At 40.5% G+C, this 20,462-nt stretch overlaps 1 protein-coding gene across 1 annotated transcript in view; it reads left to right on the top strand.

Moving 5' to 3' along the window:
• Window positions 1-920: 920 nt before the first annotated feature.
• The window catches only part of RAB3B (RAB3B, member RAS oncogene family), a 64,445-nt gene continuing 44,903 nt past the window's right edge, over window positions 921-20,462 (top strand). The window contains exons 1-2 of the mRNA XM_083357983.1: window positions 921-1,093; window positions 12,570-12,797. Coding sequence (XP_083214109.1) covers window positions 12,570-12,797 — 228 coding nt within the window. The 5' untranslated portion in view covers window positions 921-1,093. The remainder of the gene's footprint in view (window positions 1,094-12,569; window positions 12,798-20,462) is intronic.

Below are 20,462 nucleotides of genomic sequence, written 5' to 3'. Positions count from 1 at the left end.
AGTCCAGCAAACTCGAGGACCTGGGCCTTAAATTCAGTCAGGTGGTGCTAAACAGGGGGCAGGGAAATTGTTGGGAAATTGTGTGTGTGATGTATTTATATTTATTTTATTTATTTATTTTATTTTTATTCCATTTATATCCCGCCCTTCTCCGAAGACTCAGGGCGGCTTACAAACTTAGCAGTAGCCTTCATTCTATGTATATGCCTGCTTATTAGGGCTTTCACACACACCCCCAAGCGGCATTATTACAAAGTCAGCTTAATTGCCCCCAACAATCTGGGTCCTCATTTTACCTACCTCGGAAGGATGGAAGGCTGAGTCAACCTTGAGCCTGGTGGGATGCGAACCTGCACTAATTGCAGGCAGCTGGTGTTACTTAAGGAGGCATTAGCCCACTGCTCCACCAAGGCTCTTGATATTAACTTAATTGCTCTTTGACAATGAACCTGTTTGTGTTCTGCATACTGGAGGAGAAAGGAGAGAGATTACTAGTTCCACAGATACCTCTAGAGGAGATGGGCAGATTGACACAAATCAATCAACTAACACGTTCTTTTTAAAAAAAAAAATCCATCATAAATAAAAAGAGATGGACGGACGGACAGACAAACGGCAGCCCAGGGATGCCAGGATTACACCTGAAGTGTGTGTGTGTGTGTGTGTGTGTGTGGGATTACTCAGTCTTTTTGGACTCCGCATAACACATTAAATCAGAAAGGAAGCGCAGGGGCTGGGCTCGCACCCACAGGCTCAGACGAAATAGGCTAGCCTGGGGTTCATGATGTGGTGGGGCCACAATCACTGTGAGAGAAGGACAAGCTGGCCCCAGAAAGGCCCCGTTTGTTTCTCCCGCTGAGGGCGAGAGCGGGGGCGGCCTGCGGTAGCTCCGCCCTGACGGCCGTCTCCTTTCCCGGGCGCGGAGGAGCTGCTCTGAACGTGTTGCTAAGCTGGACACGCGCTCGCCTCGGCCAGACGCCTGTTCGGCTCGACCCCGGCTAAAACCTCCAACCTCCGCCGCCGCCGCCCCCGGTTGATCTCGGTTCTTCTTCTTCGCCGCGGGCGAGGAGCGGCTCCATCCTCTGCGCCCAAGGTAAGAGCGCGCCGCCTTCCGCTCCCACCAAACTTTCTCCGTTCCCGGACGAGGTAGGGGAGGCTGGCTCCGCCGGTGCTTCCCACCGCGATCGGCCGGCAACAGCAGGAACTGTCCGTGGTTATTTATTGCAGGGTGAAAGGACCGCTTGGAAATAGCTGGTACTACTAACAGCAGCTGATACTACTAACTCGCCAAGCGAGGAGAGGGAAATAAGGGACGAGCCGGTCTTTCTCAAGACCCGTGTCTCTCGTGGCTTAAGAGGAAGTTGTCTCGAATTGTAGTCCAGGTTGCTGGGCTCAGGGATGAACTTTAAAAAGAGCCGGCAATGGGAGTGCCTCTGAGAACGTGCAGAGTGCCTCAAAGCTACTTACTCCTCTTTCTGAAATGACAGGGAGGCATGGATCTTTCCAATTTAAATATTTGGTTTCCAGAAGCGGCTTGTTATTATTATTATTATTATTATTATTATTATTTAGGCTCATTCTTTTGGTGAGATCAAATGCGGTATTGGGCTATCTGAAGATGTGATGTCAAAGTTAAGAGAAGCATTGAAATTACACCCTTACATAGGCATAGCAGAGTGAATCCAGTTAAATACTGTTAAGAAATTAGTACATTTTAAAGAGTATCCAGTGGATTGGTGTACATTTAATGTTTCATTTTTGTTCTTTGGGAAATGAATCAGGTATTAACTAGCAAGCAACAGCAGCAACAAGAAGTGACTGATCCGATTCCATTTCTCTGTTGGCTGTTTGTCCAAACCTCTCTAGAGGGTACCAAATTGTGTGAAGGGATTGTGCTTTGCCATTTTCATTGTCATTTTAGAATCATTTTTTTATAGTTTGATGCCATCCAGACTTATTGGGTAACCTAGACTGTGACCATTCAAAAAAGGGATGATAAGATTGGAAAGCACCAAGCTGAAGGCTATTTTGTTTTCCAGATAGGCTGTTTTGGTTGTAATAGCCAGCATTAGCAGTATTTGTAATATTACACATTCAGATCTTTGTTTGTTCTTGATTTCTCGTGGTGAAAGTGAATCACCCCTGGATTTTTTTTAAAAAAAGCAACAGTGAAGCACTACATTTGAAATGATTGATTGCTATGATTCCTGATAATCACCTGTCCTTGTTTTGAATGAGGCCTTATTTGTTTTCCAAAATAGGGTATGCAGTGCAGAAACTTTAAATTCCATTCATAAATTACCGTATATGTATTGTGCATCTTAATGCTTTGTGTAAATATGCAAGGTTCAGTGAAAAAACAAGACATACTATGAAGATGCTGAACAACATTAGTGAAAATTGATCCCAAGAGTAAAGCATGAATTGACATCCAAAAATAATGCACAGGAGGTTTACCGTATTGAAACTGAAATGGCAGTAGAATTTCTGAAGCAAGGAGGACCTCTTTGCAGAGTTCTGAAACAAAGGGCATGTGTATTAATATGAATATAGCATTCTATATACTATTCAGTATATATTTGAAATTTTCTGAGATGATATTCCTTATAAGAAAAGAGCAAAGAAGTGAAAAATAGAAGCCTTCCAGCATCTCAAAGGAAGAGGAATATGAAGAATGTAATATAGTAGATTAGTATGAGTACCAGCAGATTAGAGTTAATAATTGTGGCAATCTCTTTTTTTCCTAGGTAAAGACTTACTTGGCCAACCAAGGGCTTTAAAATGTATTCCTGATAACCAACATGATTTGTACTTATGAATAGTACTGTTCATAGAAAGTCACCCTATCTGGCAGAAATCTCATATTTCAGTTCAGAGCAGTGGATTTCAACATTTGCAGCAATTCTGTTTATCTGGTTTAAGCCTCAGCTTCTTGACTTTTACTCATCCCATAATTATATATACATGCCTGATCTAATTTTTCATTTCATCCCTGAGACTAGGTTAATAGATAAAGACCGATAAATGACACTTTTTGCATAGACATATTGATGACTCTTCAACAAAAACCTCTGCATGGCCTCTTCCAATGTAGTTTATGCAGATGAAAAAGGAAAGGAGGCAAAATAAGACCCAGAAGTCAATGGCCAGGAAGTACAACAGACTTCCTGCCATAACATTAAGTTTCTCAATCATTTCCTAAGCTACTCAGAATAAGATGGTTGATGTTATAATATTATATATCAATATTGTATCTCTGTTGCTTCAATATATAAACACATTCTAGTTACACTGATAATAGTTTATAACTGGAATATGCCATATCACTAAATAATTTGTATATGTTGGCATTCAGTGAAAATATTGGGTTGGATCTAGGATGATGTCGACAAGAACACCATAAATTGGATTGTTCACTTCCCAAACCAACAAAAGGGGAAGAGGATCTTCTCTATGTTCCCCTTCAACCTGCTCTGTTGCCTAGAAATCTGTTTGATGTAATTGGTGACACTTCTGCAGCAAAGTGATAGTTTGGAGCAAGGCAGAGGGAAAGTGAAATAGATAAAAACTAGAAACCTCTTCCTTTTATGCCGAAAGAAGAAACGGCCCAACCTATCAAAAGCAACACCAACGGACATAGAACAAGTATACAAGTCAAAATAGGCAAGGAATTAGTAAGACAACACCTACTCACCTGGATGAATACAAATCACTTGGACCAGATAGTTTACATCCCAGGATTTTGAAGGACTGGCAGATATAATATCAGAGACACTGAACCATCACTTAAGTATGAGCCAGCAGTAAGCTGCAGCTGCCAAAAAAAACCCCAATGCAATCCTAGGATGCATCAATAGAAAGATAGTGTCAAGATAACGAGAAGTGATAGTACCACTTTACACTGCACAGCTGAGACCACACTTGGAGTACTGCACCCAGTACTGGTCACCCTGTTCCAAAAAAATGCTGAGACACTGGAAAATGTGCCCAGAAGAGCAACAGATAAAGGATCTGGAGGCTAAATTATATGATGAACAGTTGATGGACCTAGCTATGTCCAGCCTATCAAAGAGAAAGATCAGGGGAAGCATGAAAACTTTCTTCCAGTACTTGAGGGGCTGTCACAAAGAAGAGGAGATTGACTTGGTCTCTAGGACACTAGAGGGCAGGACAAGGAGTAATGGGTGGAAGTTTATCAAAGAAGGAGGAAGTTCCTGCTTACTTTCTTGTAAATAACAAGATCTGTGGACATTCAGGAGGGAGAATCAACTGATTACAGAATGTGTCATCAGTTTGCTGTTGACTCTTAGGGACTACATAGATCACATCCAAAAGACCATGCTATTTGGATCTTGTATAAAATGTGAACGAGGCAGGGTAAGTGAGCAAGAAACATTTTGCCAGGGAACATCTCTTGATGACATAGTTACATGTGCATTTTTTCACCGTTTATGTCTATGTGTCTATTGATGGCTAAACAATATCTATATAATATGCAAAAGAGACAATCACAAGCCAAATAGGGAGCAAAAAAGATTAAAACACATCCCTACCAGCAATCAGCACCTAAATGAGCAAGATTAACATCCGATCAAAATCAGCTAAACAATACCCTAATTAAGGAACTGCCAAACAAGCCAACTAGCAGTGATGATGTCACCATACCTAGTTTGGGTAATGAAATGTCTGCAAAAAACAACCAAGCTCAGAGAGCGCCAAGGACCCCTCATTTCATCCCTGAGCTACAAATATTCTACTTTATTGATAAATAAGAAAAATCTGAAAAGACGTATATAGGTTTCTAACTTCTTATTACCAATGCCTACTGATATAACATTTCTTCCCCAGCTTCTAAAACAACTGTTGGCCATACTGACCAAAATAATGAAAGCTGGAATGCTTTGGAGCAGGGGTCCCCAACCTGTGAGCCACAGCACACTACCAGGCTGTGGCCTATTGGCCACCGGGCCGTGGGACAGGCTGGCCAGCCTGCACACATATGCACACACATACCCCAGTCGTGCTAGTACTGTGGCTGTGGGGCACAAAAATGGGACACCGTGCTGCAGGGTGAGAAAATGGGACGCTGCCACACCTTGGAGCATGAAAACTGGACGCTCTACCGTGGGGTGGAAAAATGAGATGACGCCACCCTGTGGGGCATGAAAATGGAACACCGTGCCTCAGGATGTGAAAATAGGGTGCCAAAACAGAACGCCATGCCTCAGGATGTGAAAATGGCCGTGCAAGAATGGGGCAGAGCTGCATTGGTTACCAGTTGCTTTCCGGGTGAGATTCAAGGTGCTGGTAATGGTGTTCAAGGCCCTACATGGCATGGGTCTGGAGTACCTTAGGGAGCACCTGCTGCTGGCATCAACTTCCCTCCGCCCTGTGCGCTCCCACAGAGAGGGCCTCCTCAGGGTGCCACCGATCAGAGAATGTCAGTTGGTGGCCCCCAGGGGGAGGTCCTTCTCTGTGGGCGCCCCAGAGCTATGGAATCGGTTGCCGGTTGAGCTCCAGATGGCGCCCGACCTTCGCTCCTTCCGTCGCGATCTGAAGACACATTTATTTGAACAAGCCAGCTTGGCCTGATGGGGGATGGGTTGGGTTTTTATTGTCATTTTTAATATATGTATTTACTGTTTTTAGCTTGGGCATATGTTTAATTCTTTTTAACTTTTGTATTTTTGTATTTTTTTTATATGTCTGCCCTGTTCACCGCCCTGAGTCCTTCGGGAGAAGGGCGGTATATAAATAAAATTATTATTATTAATTATTATTATTATAAGTATCATGTGGGTGCTAGCGCCACCCCTTTTGCATTGTATGTGTACTCGCAGCCCTGGTTGCGTGCACGCGCATGCGTAAAATGCTGCCCTCTCCCTTTCCCTCCAGTCCACCAACTGAGAAAGGTTGGTGACCTCTGCTCTGGAGAACACAAAGTTGAGGAAGACTAGAGTCTCTTAAAAAAAACTTTACTGCAGATGGATGAGGAGTGTGCAGCCTGGTATTGGTCAAATATTTTATGTGACAATTCCCAACATTTCTTGCTGTAGGTCTCTCTCACTTAGGCTTATGTAGATTGATGTCTAAAACATCTGGAGGCTGCCTATCCCTGGATCTGATGTTGGAATGTTCTTCCACATTCGGTTGTCAGAACCAAAGTCAGGGGAATCAGAAAGTTAGGGGAAAGTGCTTGTCTTCAATAGGGAGCATTCAGAGAGAGAATCTGATTCTATCTGAAATTGTACATCCAATGTGCCACCTTTGTATCCTTAAAATTTATTTCAGTCCCTAATTAAATTCCAGTTATTCCAGGTTGCACAAGATATAAATGAAGAGCTTAAAGTTGTCTCCTTTTCCCCAATACAAAAATGTAAAGTTCAGAGATTCTGTCAGCTACTGTGATAGAAAAACTAGGCAGGAATAAATTATCTCTGAAAGAGAAGGTGTTTGTTTGTTTGTTGCATTTATGTGCCACCCATCTCATCTGGAGGTGTCTTCTATACGGCATCTAGTTACCTACAGAACATTCCTTTATCAAAAAGAATTGTGACGATTCTTTCTATCATACGTAATTCCCCAGGATGTCCTCTTACTATTATAATTTACCTTTGTTATTGGCATAGGGGACACACCTGTAAACAAAGCATTGGGCTGCAAATTTTTATAATGGCCCTTTTTAAAAAACAGAAACAAAATGAAAAGGATGTCCCTGTGAAATAATTTGTAAGGCATTCTTGCTAATAAAAGAATATGCAGCTAGAGAACTTTGCTTGTAGCATAACAGCCTTAGTTTATCGTAATTATTAAATTAAAGAATTTGAAGTGAGTTATAACAGAGAAATGGGCCAAGACAAAATATCTCGTTGGCATGGGATTTTTATTGATTGACTTTGGTCACCTATCTTCAAGAACTCTTAGTCCAGGGGTCTTCAAACTTGGCCCTTTTATGACTTGTGGACTTCAACTCCCAGAATTCCTCAGCCAGCGTGCCTGGATGAGGAATTCTGGGAGTTGAAGTCCTCAAGTCATAAAAGGGCCTAGTTTGAAGACCCCTGTCTTAGTCTAAAGTACAGTAACTGATAATATAGAGTTAAACAGGAATTTAACTTTTGAATAAAAAATATTTTTTATTTTAAAAAAAATGGACTGCCATAAATGGTAGTAGATAATCCAATTTGCTGGACATAGTATACCACTACATATACCTTGGCCAACAAATCTCAATGGAAGGTAATACAATAAAGGAAATCGAGTGGCGTGTTAAATGTGGTTGGCAGACATTTGGCAAGCTAAGCGTAATTTTCAAAAACAACCTTTCCCTATGTCTGAAGAGAAAAGTTTTCAATCAGTGTGTGCTATCTGCTCACTCAAACATATGCCAGTGAAACATGGACACTGACCTCACAATCAATAGAAAAGCTACAAGTAGCGCAAAGAGCCATGGAAGGATGCACACTCGGCATTACAAGACAAGATAGAAAGACCTGCACATGAATTAGAGCAGGGGTCCCCAACCCCCAATCCATGGACCAGTACCAGTCTGTGGCATGCCAGCAACCGGTCTGCACAAACAAGCAAAGCCCCATCCGTGGAATGCAGGCAGCACACAAAACCACATACTCTCTGGTCTGCAGAAAAATCTTTCACCATGGATCCGATCCCTGGTGCCCAAAAGGTTAGGGACCTCTGGATTAGAGAACAGACAAATGTATACAATATCATCAAGAGTGTAAAAGAATTGAAATGGAAACAGGCTGGTCACATAGCAAGAAGACCTGGTGGCAGGTAGACCAAGGCAGTCATAGATGGATCCCACCTGATAAAAAATGTCCCTGAAAGAGACCTGAAACAAAATGGATTGATGACATCAGCAAGTATTGCAGGCCCATTTGGCAAAAGAAAGCCCAGGAGCGTACATGTTGGAAGCAGAAGAGGCCTTCATTCTGCAACGGATAGACAGTGGCTAGAATGGTGATGAATCCAATTTGCTAATCAGGTTTGTCTGGCAATTATAAAAAGGCTATAACTGCTATCTCTAAACTTGGTTGTAAAGAAGCATGTGGGTCACAGCATGTAAGCCATTTCTGTACGTATGAATACGATGCAGACATGCTTGCTGTGTAAGCAATTCCTGCAACAGTTTTCTGCAAAGATGAGAATACTTCAAAGCAGTGCTTTTTTTGTATAAGACAAAGGTGCTAGAACTCACACGTCATACAACCCGCCTTGCCTATCCTACAAGGTTCCATCCCAAAAAGGTGCCGGAACTCCATTCTGAGCATTCTATGAGAAAAAAAGCCCTGCTTCAAAGTATCTGTTCAATGAGCAAATAATGTTTATGGCTTCTGCACATATATTAAGAGGTGGTTTTTTCCCTTTTAGTATCAATCCCTGTGAGGCATGGTATTTTTGTTGATCAGCATCCAGGTTACCTAAAATGCAGTGCAACCTGAATTAGTAGATTCTTTTTCCTAAAAAAACCAGTGAGGCTTAAAGATACTGGAACAGCCAAAGTATGCATTCTTTTAAAAAAATTAATCTAGATAAATATTTCTGATTTCTAGCACTTATTTATTTATCTTGTTCCTCAGAGAAAAAGGGCTCCCTGTTTAATTTATATACAATCCTCATTGCAAGATACCCTTGTAGTCTGAAGGCATGAAGCAAAAGAGGGGAAAAAGAGATGCTAAGCAGGGATGCGGAAAAATGAGCTTAGGTACTTGTAATAAGAAAAAAGTGATTACAAATTTTCCTTAGGAGATGAAGAATCTGGTACCGCTAGTTTTTTTAGCAGAGATAATAGAATAACACTGGTTCCTATCTACGGTAATCTTCTCCTGCTATAGCCTGATGAAATATTTCCTATCTTATCAACAGTATCTATTCTCGAAATCTCAATAACTGCTAAAATCTCCCAAAATACAGGATCCTAAAATGATGTATTACCAACATGATCAAAGGGTGGAAAATTAAAATTATCGACTGACATTTCTTAACTGTATGCCATTCTAAGGTCAGTCTATTAGTTTTTCTGAAGACTGACTTTTATTTTTACAGTACATTCCAGCTAGTCATGATCTCTGTAGGAGACAATGCCACAAAGATCACAGTATACACCCACCCACTCACATACCTTTGAAGTGATTGTGTTCATCATCCCCTTGCAGGTGCAATATTGCTTTAGTAAATACATTTAGCCAAAGCCAAAATAGGATTTATGGGCTTCATTTGATTTCCAGCTCTGGCTTGGCTTTGACCTCTTTACAATTGCTTTTTTTTTGGCTTCTACTTAGGCAGATGTAAAGAGCAAAAGTGCTTTATTTGCTAGCTTAGAACAAGAGAAATATGTTATCACATTGGAATGGTACCCTCAGTGTAATTTGTTTATGCTAGCTGCCCCAAATGTATTATGTTTTTTATGACTCATCGTTGTAGCACAAATGGTCTGATCGGTAGTTTATTTCTCTGATAACATTTTTAAAACCTGAAATGTATATCTAATGAAATGTCTCTTACAAGCCGGAAATTAGGAGGTTATTCTGTGCGCTGAATTTGAATAGGAAAAACAAAGGGCAGATCTACGCTTTCTGCTTGCTCCACTGTCAGTACCGGCCATCCATTTTTGTATATGTACAGGAACAGATGATGTCACCCTCCACCCACTTTATAGCCAATCACAAATGCACCCATCGCCCTTGTATTCAAATGCTGGTTCATAACTACTCTTTCCATCCTAGGCCTTCTTCAGCCCTTCCAGGGGGATGGTTTAGAGTACTTCTTTCTGACCTAGTGACCACCCCAGGTCCAGTTGGCTAGAAGGCCTGGCACATCCCCACCCTTCCAGCAGCTCCTATGTTCTCTACTATGGTCAACAACAGCCATTTTTAAAATTATGTTGCGGTTGATCCAATAATGATCCATTAAATAATTTGTCCTCACTCTCCATTTTCCCCTCCCACTAGAAGCTCACCACTCCAATCAACCCTGATATCTCCCAGTGAGACACTTTTGGTTGCTACCAAACTAAACATGCACTTCTTGCTTTCCTACCTCTTCATAGTATTGCAATGCGGGCATGATTGCGCAGCGGCTAAAGACACTGAGTTTGTCAGCTGGAAAACTGACAGCCTGGTTTCATGACCCAAGCGCTGCACCAGTTTGAAAGCATGCAAATGCAAGTAGATAAATAGGTACCACTTCAGTGGGAAGGTAACTGTGCTTCTTCACCTCAGCATATCGTCATGCTGGCCACATGACCATGGAAGTGTCTTCGGACAAGGCTGACTCCCTCAGCTAGGAAATGAAGATGAGCACTATCTTCTAGTTGGGCATGACTGGACAAAGAAAACATTTACCTTTATAGTACTGCAAAGCTTCACTTCCCACCTGCCCCCATTCCTTTTCAAAAAACTTGAGGATGCAACATAGAATCATTGGAATTAATCTACAAGTTTCAGGGAATATGCAACACTGGGCCTATAAAACTGCATTTACCTATAAATCCAGATGGCGGGAGTCTCAAGTCAAATTGTAAGCTGAGGGCATATACCAGTTGTTCTGTACCAGCCTACTACCGGCCCTGCAAATAAGGCAGGGACAACCCCTTTACAAGAAGGCAAGAGGCTGGAACTAAGCCTGCCAAATTTATGGACACAAAAGCAAACAGAGCAAAACAAGACACGAACCATGAAACAGGAGCTATTCAAACGGTTGCCTTCAGCAAACCAGCCCTCCCACACATTCCCCTTTTAAACAGTTCAGGGCGTGGCTTCTCTCTGCCTCCTTCCGAGGTGCCCCATTGCCTTCCTCTGTTTACTCCTGATTGACTGCCTCCTGCGTCGGGCGTCCTTGAACAGGGCCAGCTGTGGGTCATCTTCATCCACGCTGTCAGGCTCACACAGCTGGGTCTGCATCGTAACCAGATGGGAGGGGCCTGGCTGAGGACTGTGTGGAGCCTCAATACTATCCTCAGCAAGCTCTCCAACACCCCCTTCCTCCTCCTCTGAATCGTCCGACCCAACTGCCGAACCCACAGGCTGACCCTGAATCACAACACCAGTCTAGTATCTGATATATATAATATATATATATATATATATATATATATATATATATATATATATATATATATATATATATATACACATATACATATATATATATATATTATATGAACTATGCTGTGCTTCAGTGGTTAGATGGCCCAGACATTGGTATTTGAACGCAGATCTTTTTAACATTGATATTTTATTGTGTTTTATTAATCAAGGCGAAATGTTAGTATTGCTAGTCCATGTATGATATGCCATACTTTAAATAAATAAATCCAGATGGTCCAGAGTCTGTTAGATTTTTATAAAGAGCCGGTTGATCCCCTGCCGAGGCCTTCGGGTAGAAGGTTAAGTCAAATCTATTGGCTGATTTGTTTGGTTCCAGTCCAATGTTAGACGTGCAATGTTCTTAGATCTCACGTGTAGATTTATGTTTATTTGTTGCTTCTGGTTATTATTTGTTTTATGTAAGGTATTTTTGTTTAAGTTTTAATCCTTTAATATACTTAGAGACACTGTATTGTGAGATGGGCATCTATATACATTGCTAAAATGAGACCCAATAAAACAATAAATATTCTTAATTCCCTGCAGACTATATTATGCATGACTCCAAGCACAATTGATTCTATGTATTTGACTAGCTGTTACTTGAAGTAATTGTCTTCAGCCAGGAAACAGTACTACATATATTAAAAAACAGACCTTCTAGTTATATCCTTGTCATAAATAATTTGCAATAATGTGTAAGCATTAGATGATTTTTTCCCCCTGTATGTTTAGCATATATTTGCCAAAATGACAGGGCAAATTCAGCATATACGGAAGAGAGTAAGCTTCATTTCTAAGGTATTCACAGCTTATCTGGATAATTTTTTATAAATATGTGGCATCAGCTTTTGCACAGGAGGGTTAGATCCAAAGAGTGGCATTCTTAGAATTAGACTTGCTGGAATCAGTGGGCTTCTGTCTAAATTAAGGTTCTGCTGATGTAAAGGGATCTCCTCTAAGAATCTGTCAGTCTTACAAGATAGATCAGATCTGGAAAGCAACTCAACAGGAAGACTAGTACTTATTCTATTGAGATAGACGATACTAATAGAACTTTGCAACACTGATTGTGCTTTTGTTTCCCTCCCTCTTACACTATAGTGAGTTAGGAGGAGTCATTCTGAATTTCTTCTTAATGTCTATCTGTTTTCCCAAGATTTAAGGTATGCTTCTGTATTTTTTGTTTACATAAGAGTTTCTGAATGTCTCTTTCAAGGCCATCTTCCTAGCTTTCTACAGTGTCCCAGAAAAAAAAAAAGACAAATCATGTTCCTATCGGGAGCAAGAAAAACACATGGAAATAATTATGCAGTCACGGAAAGAGTCAAGATTGACTCCAAAGAGTCTTTCACCTTTTTCCTTTGAGACTAGAACCTGCATTACATACCTACTGGATTGATAAGTCTAAGTAGAAATAAATAGCTGTCTTCGTTTAGTCTACGATGCTCTTGTTTTCTTTAGATGGCTTCGGTAACAGATGCCAGATATGGACCCAAGGATGCTTCGGACCAGAACTTTGACTATATGTTCAAGCTCCTGATCATTGGCAACAGTAGTGTGGGCAAGACTTCCTTCCTTTTCAGATACGCTGATGACACTTTCACACCTGCCTTTGTCAGTACAGTGGGAATTGACTTCAAAGTGAAGACTGTTTACAGGAATGACAAGAGGGTAAAACTGCAGATTTGGGTAAGTACCCATGATTCTCGAACCATTTACTCTGGGCGCAGATTTAAAGGGATCAGGATAATTTCCAGATGATTCCTTGATTGTGGGAAATAAAGCTTATTTGCTTGTCTTGTATTTCATTTCAGCAGAAGGCTGAAGCTATATTCTGTTCTGTACCAGCCTGCTACCGGCCCTGCAGAAAAAGCAGGGACAACCCCTTTACAAACGGCAAGAGGCTGGAATAAAGCCTGCCAAATTTATTAACATAAAACAAACACCAACCATGAAACAGGAGCTATGAAACAGGAACTATTCAAGCGGTTGCCTTCAGCAAACCAGCCCTCCCACACATTCCCCTTTTATACAGTTCAGGGCGTGGCTTCTCTCTGCCTCCTTCCGAGGTGCCCCATTGCCTTCCTCTGTTTACTCCTGATTGACTGCCTCTTGCGTCGGGCATCCTTGAACAGGGCCAGCTGTGGGTCATCTTCATCCACGCTGTCAGGCTCACACAGCTGGGTCTCCGTCGTGACCAGGTGGGAGGGGCCTGGCTGAGGGCTCTGCGGAGCCTCAAGGCCATCATCAGCAAGCTCTTCAACACCCCCCTCCTCCTCCTCTGAGTCATCCGACCCAACTGCCAAACCCACAGGCTGACCCTGAATCACAACATATTCATTGCTTGCTATTGCAGAAGATGGGCAACCTTTAAATATTAAGGAATTGCATTTAACATTTCTTTGGGCATCTGGATTGTACAGTGAGCAATAGATGTGCCTAGGATTTTCTTAGTTAATTTTCCTTTTAGGTTTTTGGAAGGAGCTATATGAATGCTATATTCTTTAGTGCTTTATTGTAAGCAGGTGCATTTGGTATTTCTTTCTGAATATTTCCTCATTCTTTACTTGGAAGCTGTGTGCTTTATTTACCTCCTTGTACATTGCATTTAGAGAATGATGTCATTACATTGTAAAATAGTAAAGGCACTATCCCAAACGTGCTTTTTCAAAAGGCAACTGGACTTCCTTGAAGATGTTTCACTTCTCATCCAAGAAGTTTCTTCTGTTCTGGAACTGAAGAACTGAAGAAGCTTCTTGGGTGAGAAGCAAAACCTCCTCAAGGAAAATAAATTCCAATTGCCTTTTGGAACATGACCTGGATGACTGAGAATCTCCATAGACAGTAGAGGCACTAGTTACCTTACCCTGGGATTCTTCTTGTCTACTTACTGATTGTGGTTGAGCCGACACAATGAAAGGTTGGAGATCTCCAAGTTCCTCTCCTAGAAACCTTCACCATAGCTCTGTCTTCTGCCAGGCTGTGATGTTTTGGAAGTTCACCATCTGTTTTTCAGAGAGATGCCATTATCTGCCATTGCCTTAACTTTGCATGTGAAAGAGACAGGGGTCACCTGACCTGCTTTACTGGCAAATAAAGGGGGAAATTGATAGAAAATACGTTCTATAGTCCCTTTCCTACAAAATGATCAGTGTAAACGCAGAAAAAACATCGGGCTGCTGGAATCACAGACTTCTTAGAAGAAAGTTAAACAAGAAAATGTACAAGACAATATGAAATTCTGAGCAGAATCTGCGCAGAATCTCATATTGTCTTGTACATTTTCTTGTTTAACTTTCTTCTAAGAAGTCTGTGATTCCAGTAGCCCGATGTTTTTTCTGCACTTGTTTACAAATAACCTTGAGGTGCCAATATGCATAGACGGCATATAAATATTAGTAAATAGATAAAATATAGCACATAAAGTATACAAGATCTAAACTGGTAGAAACAATGATCATCAGAGGCACACATGCAGAGGAAAAGAAATTAAACTTAATGCCACTCTTAGCAAACATTCTCCTGTTCTTCTAAAAAGTAGAAGACTCTTAGAACAGATATTATATGTGTACCATTTTATTACATGGTTGAACTCTTTTCGAACTTTAATCTGAGAAAGAACAGGAATCTTAGCTGTGTCCCACTTCCTGCTTCAGCACAAAGCTTCTTTCTCCTTTTCTCCAAAAGGTTTGCTGAGGGTTTTGAGTCACCTGTCTTTATATGTGTGACTCAGGACATACAATTTTCTATATTCACATGTCTGTGGAGATTCTCAGTATCCAGGTCATAGTTGTCTCAAAGACGTTTTTCAAAAGGCAATTAGACTGTTTTTCCCTTGTGGAAGAAGAAGAAAACTGCCAGTACCTATCCATCCCCCACATCACAACTTTTGAAGCTTCTTGGATGAAAAGCGAAACATTTTCTTCTTCCTTCTCAAGAAAAAAACAGTCCAGTTGCCTTTTGAAAAAGCGCCTTCAGGTTTCCATGTACAGATTTATATCCCCTGTGTGAGGTGAATGAATATAGACTGGGGATGTCTAAGCCTATCTAGCAAGAAAAATTGGCAAACAGGCTTCAGGTTTGTGAAAGCGGGCTTTACTATTCATAACACACAAACAGCGTCCACACATTGGCTGTGTTGCAAAATAGACTTCTGTAAATCTCAGCGAAATGTCATTATGTTATAATCCCCCATAAAGGAGCCATGCTGATGCAGTGGTTAGAATGCAGTATTACAGGCTAACTCTGCCCACAGCCAGGAGTTCGATCCTGATCAACTCAAGGTTGACTCAGCCTTCCATCCTTCCAAGGTTAGTAAAATAAGGACCCAGATTGTTGGGGCAATACGCTGACATTGTAAACTGCTTAGAGAAGGCTGTAAAAGCACTGTGAAGCAGTATATAAGTCTAAGCACTATTGCTATCATTACTCTGTGCAACTCCTTAACTGAATCTTGTATTATAAATGTGAAATACCTATCATCCTGGAAATCTACAAACCACCCCCAGTTTTGTAAGCATTTACGCATTGCAACACAATACCACCCCCTACAATTCTGTGAAAGGAATCCTCACTCCGTTATATTGCAAATACCTGTGAATTTGTACATGGATGAGAATGGAGATTTGAAACCTATGGGATGTAATTGGGTGTTTAGGAAACAACTTTTATTCATATTCTAGAGCAATGAATTTCTATGTTTTATCAGTTGGTCTTCCTAGGAAGTGGTGTTTTGGGGACTGGCCATGTCCATTATAATACACATTTTGTTACAACACCTAAGAGACATGGTAAATAATATTAAATAGCTGTTTAAACAATAACATTTTGATGGATTTCTCTTTTCCCAAGGAAGGAATTGACAAAATTTGTCATTTCTGCAAACTGCACACTTTCCCAACTGGAAGTGTTGCTTTTTTATCCCATTCTGCTTATTTTAGTGGGAAAATAAAGCCTAACTAGATTTTGGAGAAGATGCTGAAAAATCTGTAGTTTTAAGCTATACTCATTACAAAAATATTCAATAAACCACAGTAATATCCTTCTAAAGGATATTAATAGTTTTGATGAATGGTAGAAGTACACTTCCACAGAAGGAGTGCACAGCTGCAAGTAGAAATCATAACATCCTACTATTTTTGTGAGCATACCGTAATTTAAGCAAATTGAAACTTGACAACCACTAATTATACTCAATGACTCTTTCATTTTTCCCTTTTTTATCATTTTGGCTGCAGCTTGCCTAGATATAAAATCTGTTAGCGTTTTTCAAAATATATTTCTATTACTGGCATGAGGCACATCAAATTATGCAATGCATGACAGCTAAATGCTATACTTTTACCTCTTTGAATGAACCAAAAAAGTCTATAGTTGTAGCGCTATAATTCTACATACATTATTTGTGGTATAAGGTTAGAAATACATAATTGTCCAAAAAAAGCACTAATTACATATTTTTCACGAAATATTCATTCATCACTTCTCAGACAGTTACACTGTAGGTGTGAAGTATTCTTTATGGGAAGCTATTCTTAAAGTGATTTTTTTTCTGCCAATTCATTTTCAACAGGGATGTACAACTGTTGAACTTGGTATATGAAGATGTAGCAATACATACAGGTTGTTTTTTCTTAAGACCTTGCATATACAACCTGACTCCAGATTGATTTTTCCCCCTTTTCTGCATAATTTTCCTACTGGAGGTTGGCTCCAGCTGTATCTATTTGCCCTTTAAACTTTTCTTGCTGCAAATAATTGCAGAATCGTTGCTACCAACTGCTTTTTAAATGAAAGTACTAAAGCACTCTATCATGATTGAAAACAAAACAGTGACGCTCATCTTGATCATATGACACCTTGTTGCTAGGTAATCAGGACCTTTCTCAAAAGCTAATGCAGACTCAGAAAAGTCACAGGAAATACATATTTATCTTGGCTTCTTTTTATTAATTTCTCCAACATTTGGTTAAACAAACTAATGGTGTTGATTGGAGTTCCCTCTATGTATTTTCCAACTATGTCAAAGATTTTTTTAGCAGCATCTGATCAACGTCTGTCCATAATTGGGCGATATGTATTGTGAGTTTGACATCACTTTAAGTAAGGAAATGATCTAAAGGCCTCTTCTCCAAGGACAGGGCAAGTGACTTGTTTCAGACCTGATAAATTCAAAGAGGAAGACACTTTAACATACACAACTTCTTATTCCAGACTTTCCTGCCAAACAGTATGTTCTTTACAGGTACAGCTAGCAGCTATCACAACTACTCACTCCTCACACCCCAGTGTGATATCAAGGGCTGAACTTGTCACACTCTCTCTCTTTTTCCCCCATAAAGAGGTGCTCTGAAATTTGCCTGTTTTTGTCTCTGTTTCTTAAACTATGTTACTTGCCTATCAGATGAATGGTCTCTAGGTGACAGGCGTTCAGAATCGCAAAATAAATTTGGCCTGTGGGAAACTGTTATGCCTATATGCCTTTTCACTATAAATAAACATCAAAGACAAAGCATAGTGAAAAACATGTTATCTTTTCTTGGATCATTAAAAAAAAGAAGTGGGGCTTTAAGCCCAAGAAAAGGTCAGCAATTTTAACAAAGAAGAAATAAAATATTGAATAATAAAGGTCAGGATTATTACTGTCAAAGAGATGAATTGATTAGGTAATTAACGGCCAAAGAAAAGTTTACATATAAAGTGTTGCAATAGTCAAATGCTTCCTGTTCCATTTAAATGAAAGTAGTCAATCTTTTGATGATTATGTTTATATTGTTTTTAAGGTCAGTAAAGAAACAGCAGGCACTTCCATTTTTCCTTTCAACTAAGCAGATTTCTAAGCCACCTGACTGAACAGATGCTTGGTAACAGCATCTGGAGATGAGTAAAACAGGCATTAATGTTGCATATACAAAGGGTAGGACTTCAACTCTGGTGCTATAGCCAGGATCTTGCTGCCCATGGACACCCCTGCCAAGTTTATAACTATGAAGTAAGATGGGATATATACAAAGGGCACTAGATTAGAAAGGGCAGCAGCTGTAGGTGTATATTAGTTCTCATAAATAATTATAAATTACCGGTATATGGTGTCCATATTCCCAATAGAGAAGGAGTGCATTCCAGAGGAACAAGAGACAACACAGTTTAGCAAGCTTATGTGAGAAAAAGTGGGTGAAGATGGCTCCTCCATAGTAGTTCCAAGAACATATGTTTTATAGTGCAAGTAATCTGCTTTAGTTTGGCAAAATTGATGTCAGGCTCCAAAAAAAAAACAACATATGGAGATTGTTCTAAGCAGATTTCTTTATTGTTCTTCAACCAAAGACAGAAAATATTTCTCTCATAAGCTGAAAGGATATGATAGCATGTAAAAAAAATTGGCTCACTCTATCTTATCATTAAATTATATCAGAAAAATGCAACATGGGTGATTTCATTCCATTCATTTAGGTTTTTCAGTATAAAACAATGAAGAAATTAAATCTCTCTTATCTCTCTTATCTTTCAATAAAATATGGAAATAAATCAAATGTTAAGAACCAATGAAAAAGTAACAAAGATTATAATTTGTAAGGTTGGTATCACTGAAGCTGAATGATTGTTCTTAGAGCAGGGGTCCCAAGCCCTGGGCCACAGACCAGTACTGGCAGAGCTGGATGTGAGCGGCAGGTGAGTGAGCAAACCCAAAACCATCCCCTCCCCACTCCGTGGAAAAATTGTCTTTCACGAAACCAGTCCCTGATGCCAAAAAGGTTATGGACCTCTGTCTTAGAGTGGGGGTCTCCAACTCCTGGTCTGTGGACCGGCACCAGTCCGCAGCATGCCAGAAACCAGTCCACGCAAACAAGAGAAACCCCATTTGTGGAATGCAGGCAGCACCCAAAACCACACCCTCTCCGGTCCGCAGAAAAACCTCTCTCCATGGAACCGATCCCTGGTGCCCAAAAGGTTGGGGACCACTGTCTTAGAGGATAATAATAATAATAATAATAATAATAATAATAATAATAATAATAATAATAATAATAATAATAATAATAAGAAGAAGAAGAAGAAGAAGAAGAAGAAGAAGAAGAAGAAGAAGTAGTTGGAAGGGACCTTGGAGGTCATCTAGTCCAACCCCCTGCTCAGGCAGGAAACCCTATACCATTTCAGACAAATGGCTGGCCAGTCTCTTCTTAAAAACTTCTAGTGTTGGAGCATTCACCACTTCTGGAGGCAGGTTGTTCCACTGGTTCGTTGTTCTAACTGTCAGGAAGTTTCTCCTTAGTTCTAAGTTGCTTCTCTCCTTGACTAGTTTCCATCCATTGCTTCTTGTCCTGCCTTCAGGTGCTTTGGAGAATAGCTTGACTCCCTCTTCTTTGTGGCAGCCCGAGATATTGGAACACTGCTATCATGTCACCCCTTACCCTTCTCTTCATTAAACTACACATACCTAATTCCAGCAACCGTTCCCTATATGTTTTAGCCTCCAGTCCCCCAATCATCTTTGTTGCTGTTCTCTGTACTGTTTCTAGAGTCTCGACATCTTTTTTACATCGTGGTGACCAAAACTGGATGCAGTATTCCAAGTGTGGCCTTACCAAGGCATTGTAAAGTGGTATTAGTACTTCACGTGATCTTGATTCTATCCCTCTGTTAATGCAGCCTAGCACTGTGTTGGCTTTTTTGGCAGCTGCAGCACACTGCTGGCTCATATTTAAGTGATTGTCCACTAGGATTCCTAGATTTCTCTCACAGTTATACTATTGAGCAAGGTACCACCTATACTATACCTGTGCATTTGATTTTTCCTGCCTAAATGTGGAACCTTACTTTTTTCACAATTGAATTTCATTTTGTTAGATAGTGCCCAGTGTTCAAGTCTGTCCAGATCCTCCTGTATCTTAAGCCTATCTTCTGGAGTATTGGCTATTCCTGCAAGCTTGGTGTTGTCTGCAAATTTGATGAGTTCCCCATCTATCCCCTCATTCAAATCGTTGATGAAGATGTTGAAGAGCACTGGGCCCAGAACAGAACCCTGGGGCACCCCACTACACACTTCCTTCCATGTAGATGCAGTTCCATTGAGGACCACACGCTGAGTACGGCCTGTCAGCCAGCTACGAATCCATCTGGTGGTGATGCTATCTAACCCACATTTTTCTGTTTTATCAAGTAGTAGGTTGTGATCTACTTTATCAAATGCCTTACTGAAGTCCAAGTAAATTATATCTACAGCATTCCTCTGGTCCACTAGTTTTGTCACTTGGTCAAAGGATTATTGCTAATGCTTGGAAAAATTCTTTAGGAATTTTTCAAGAATGCACTGATGCACTGGTGCAACCCCATAATCTATCAGATTACTACCTA

This window comes from Vipera ursinii (genome assembly GCF_947247035.1).
Source record: "Vipera ursinii genome assembly, chromosome: 3".
Lineage (NCBI taxonomy): Eukaryota > Metazoa > Chordata > Lepidosauria > Squamata > Viperidae > Vipera > Vipera ursinii.
The sequence above is the reverse complement of the archived record's forward strand: the minus strand, read 5'-3'. Positions and strand labels throughout refer to the sequence as shown.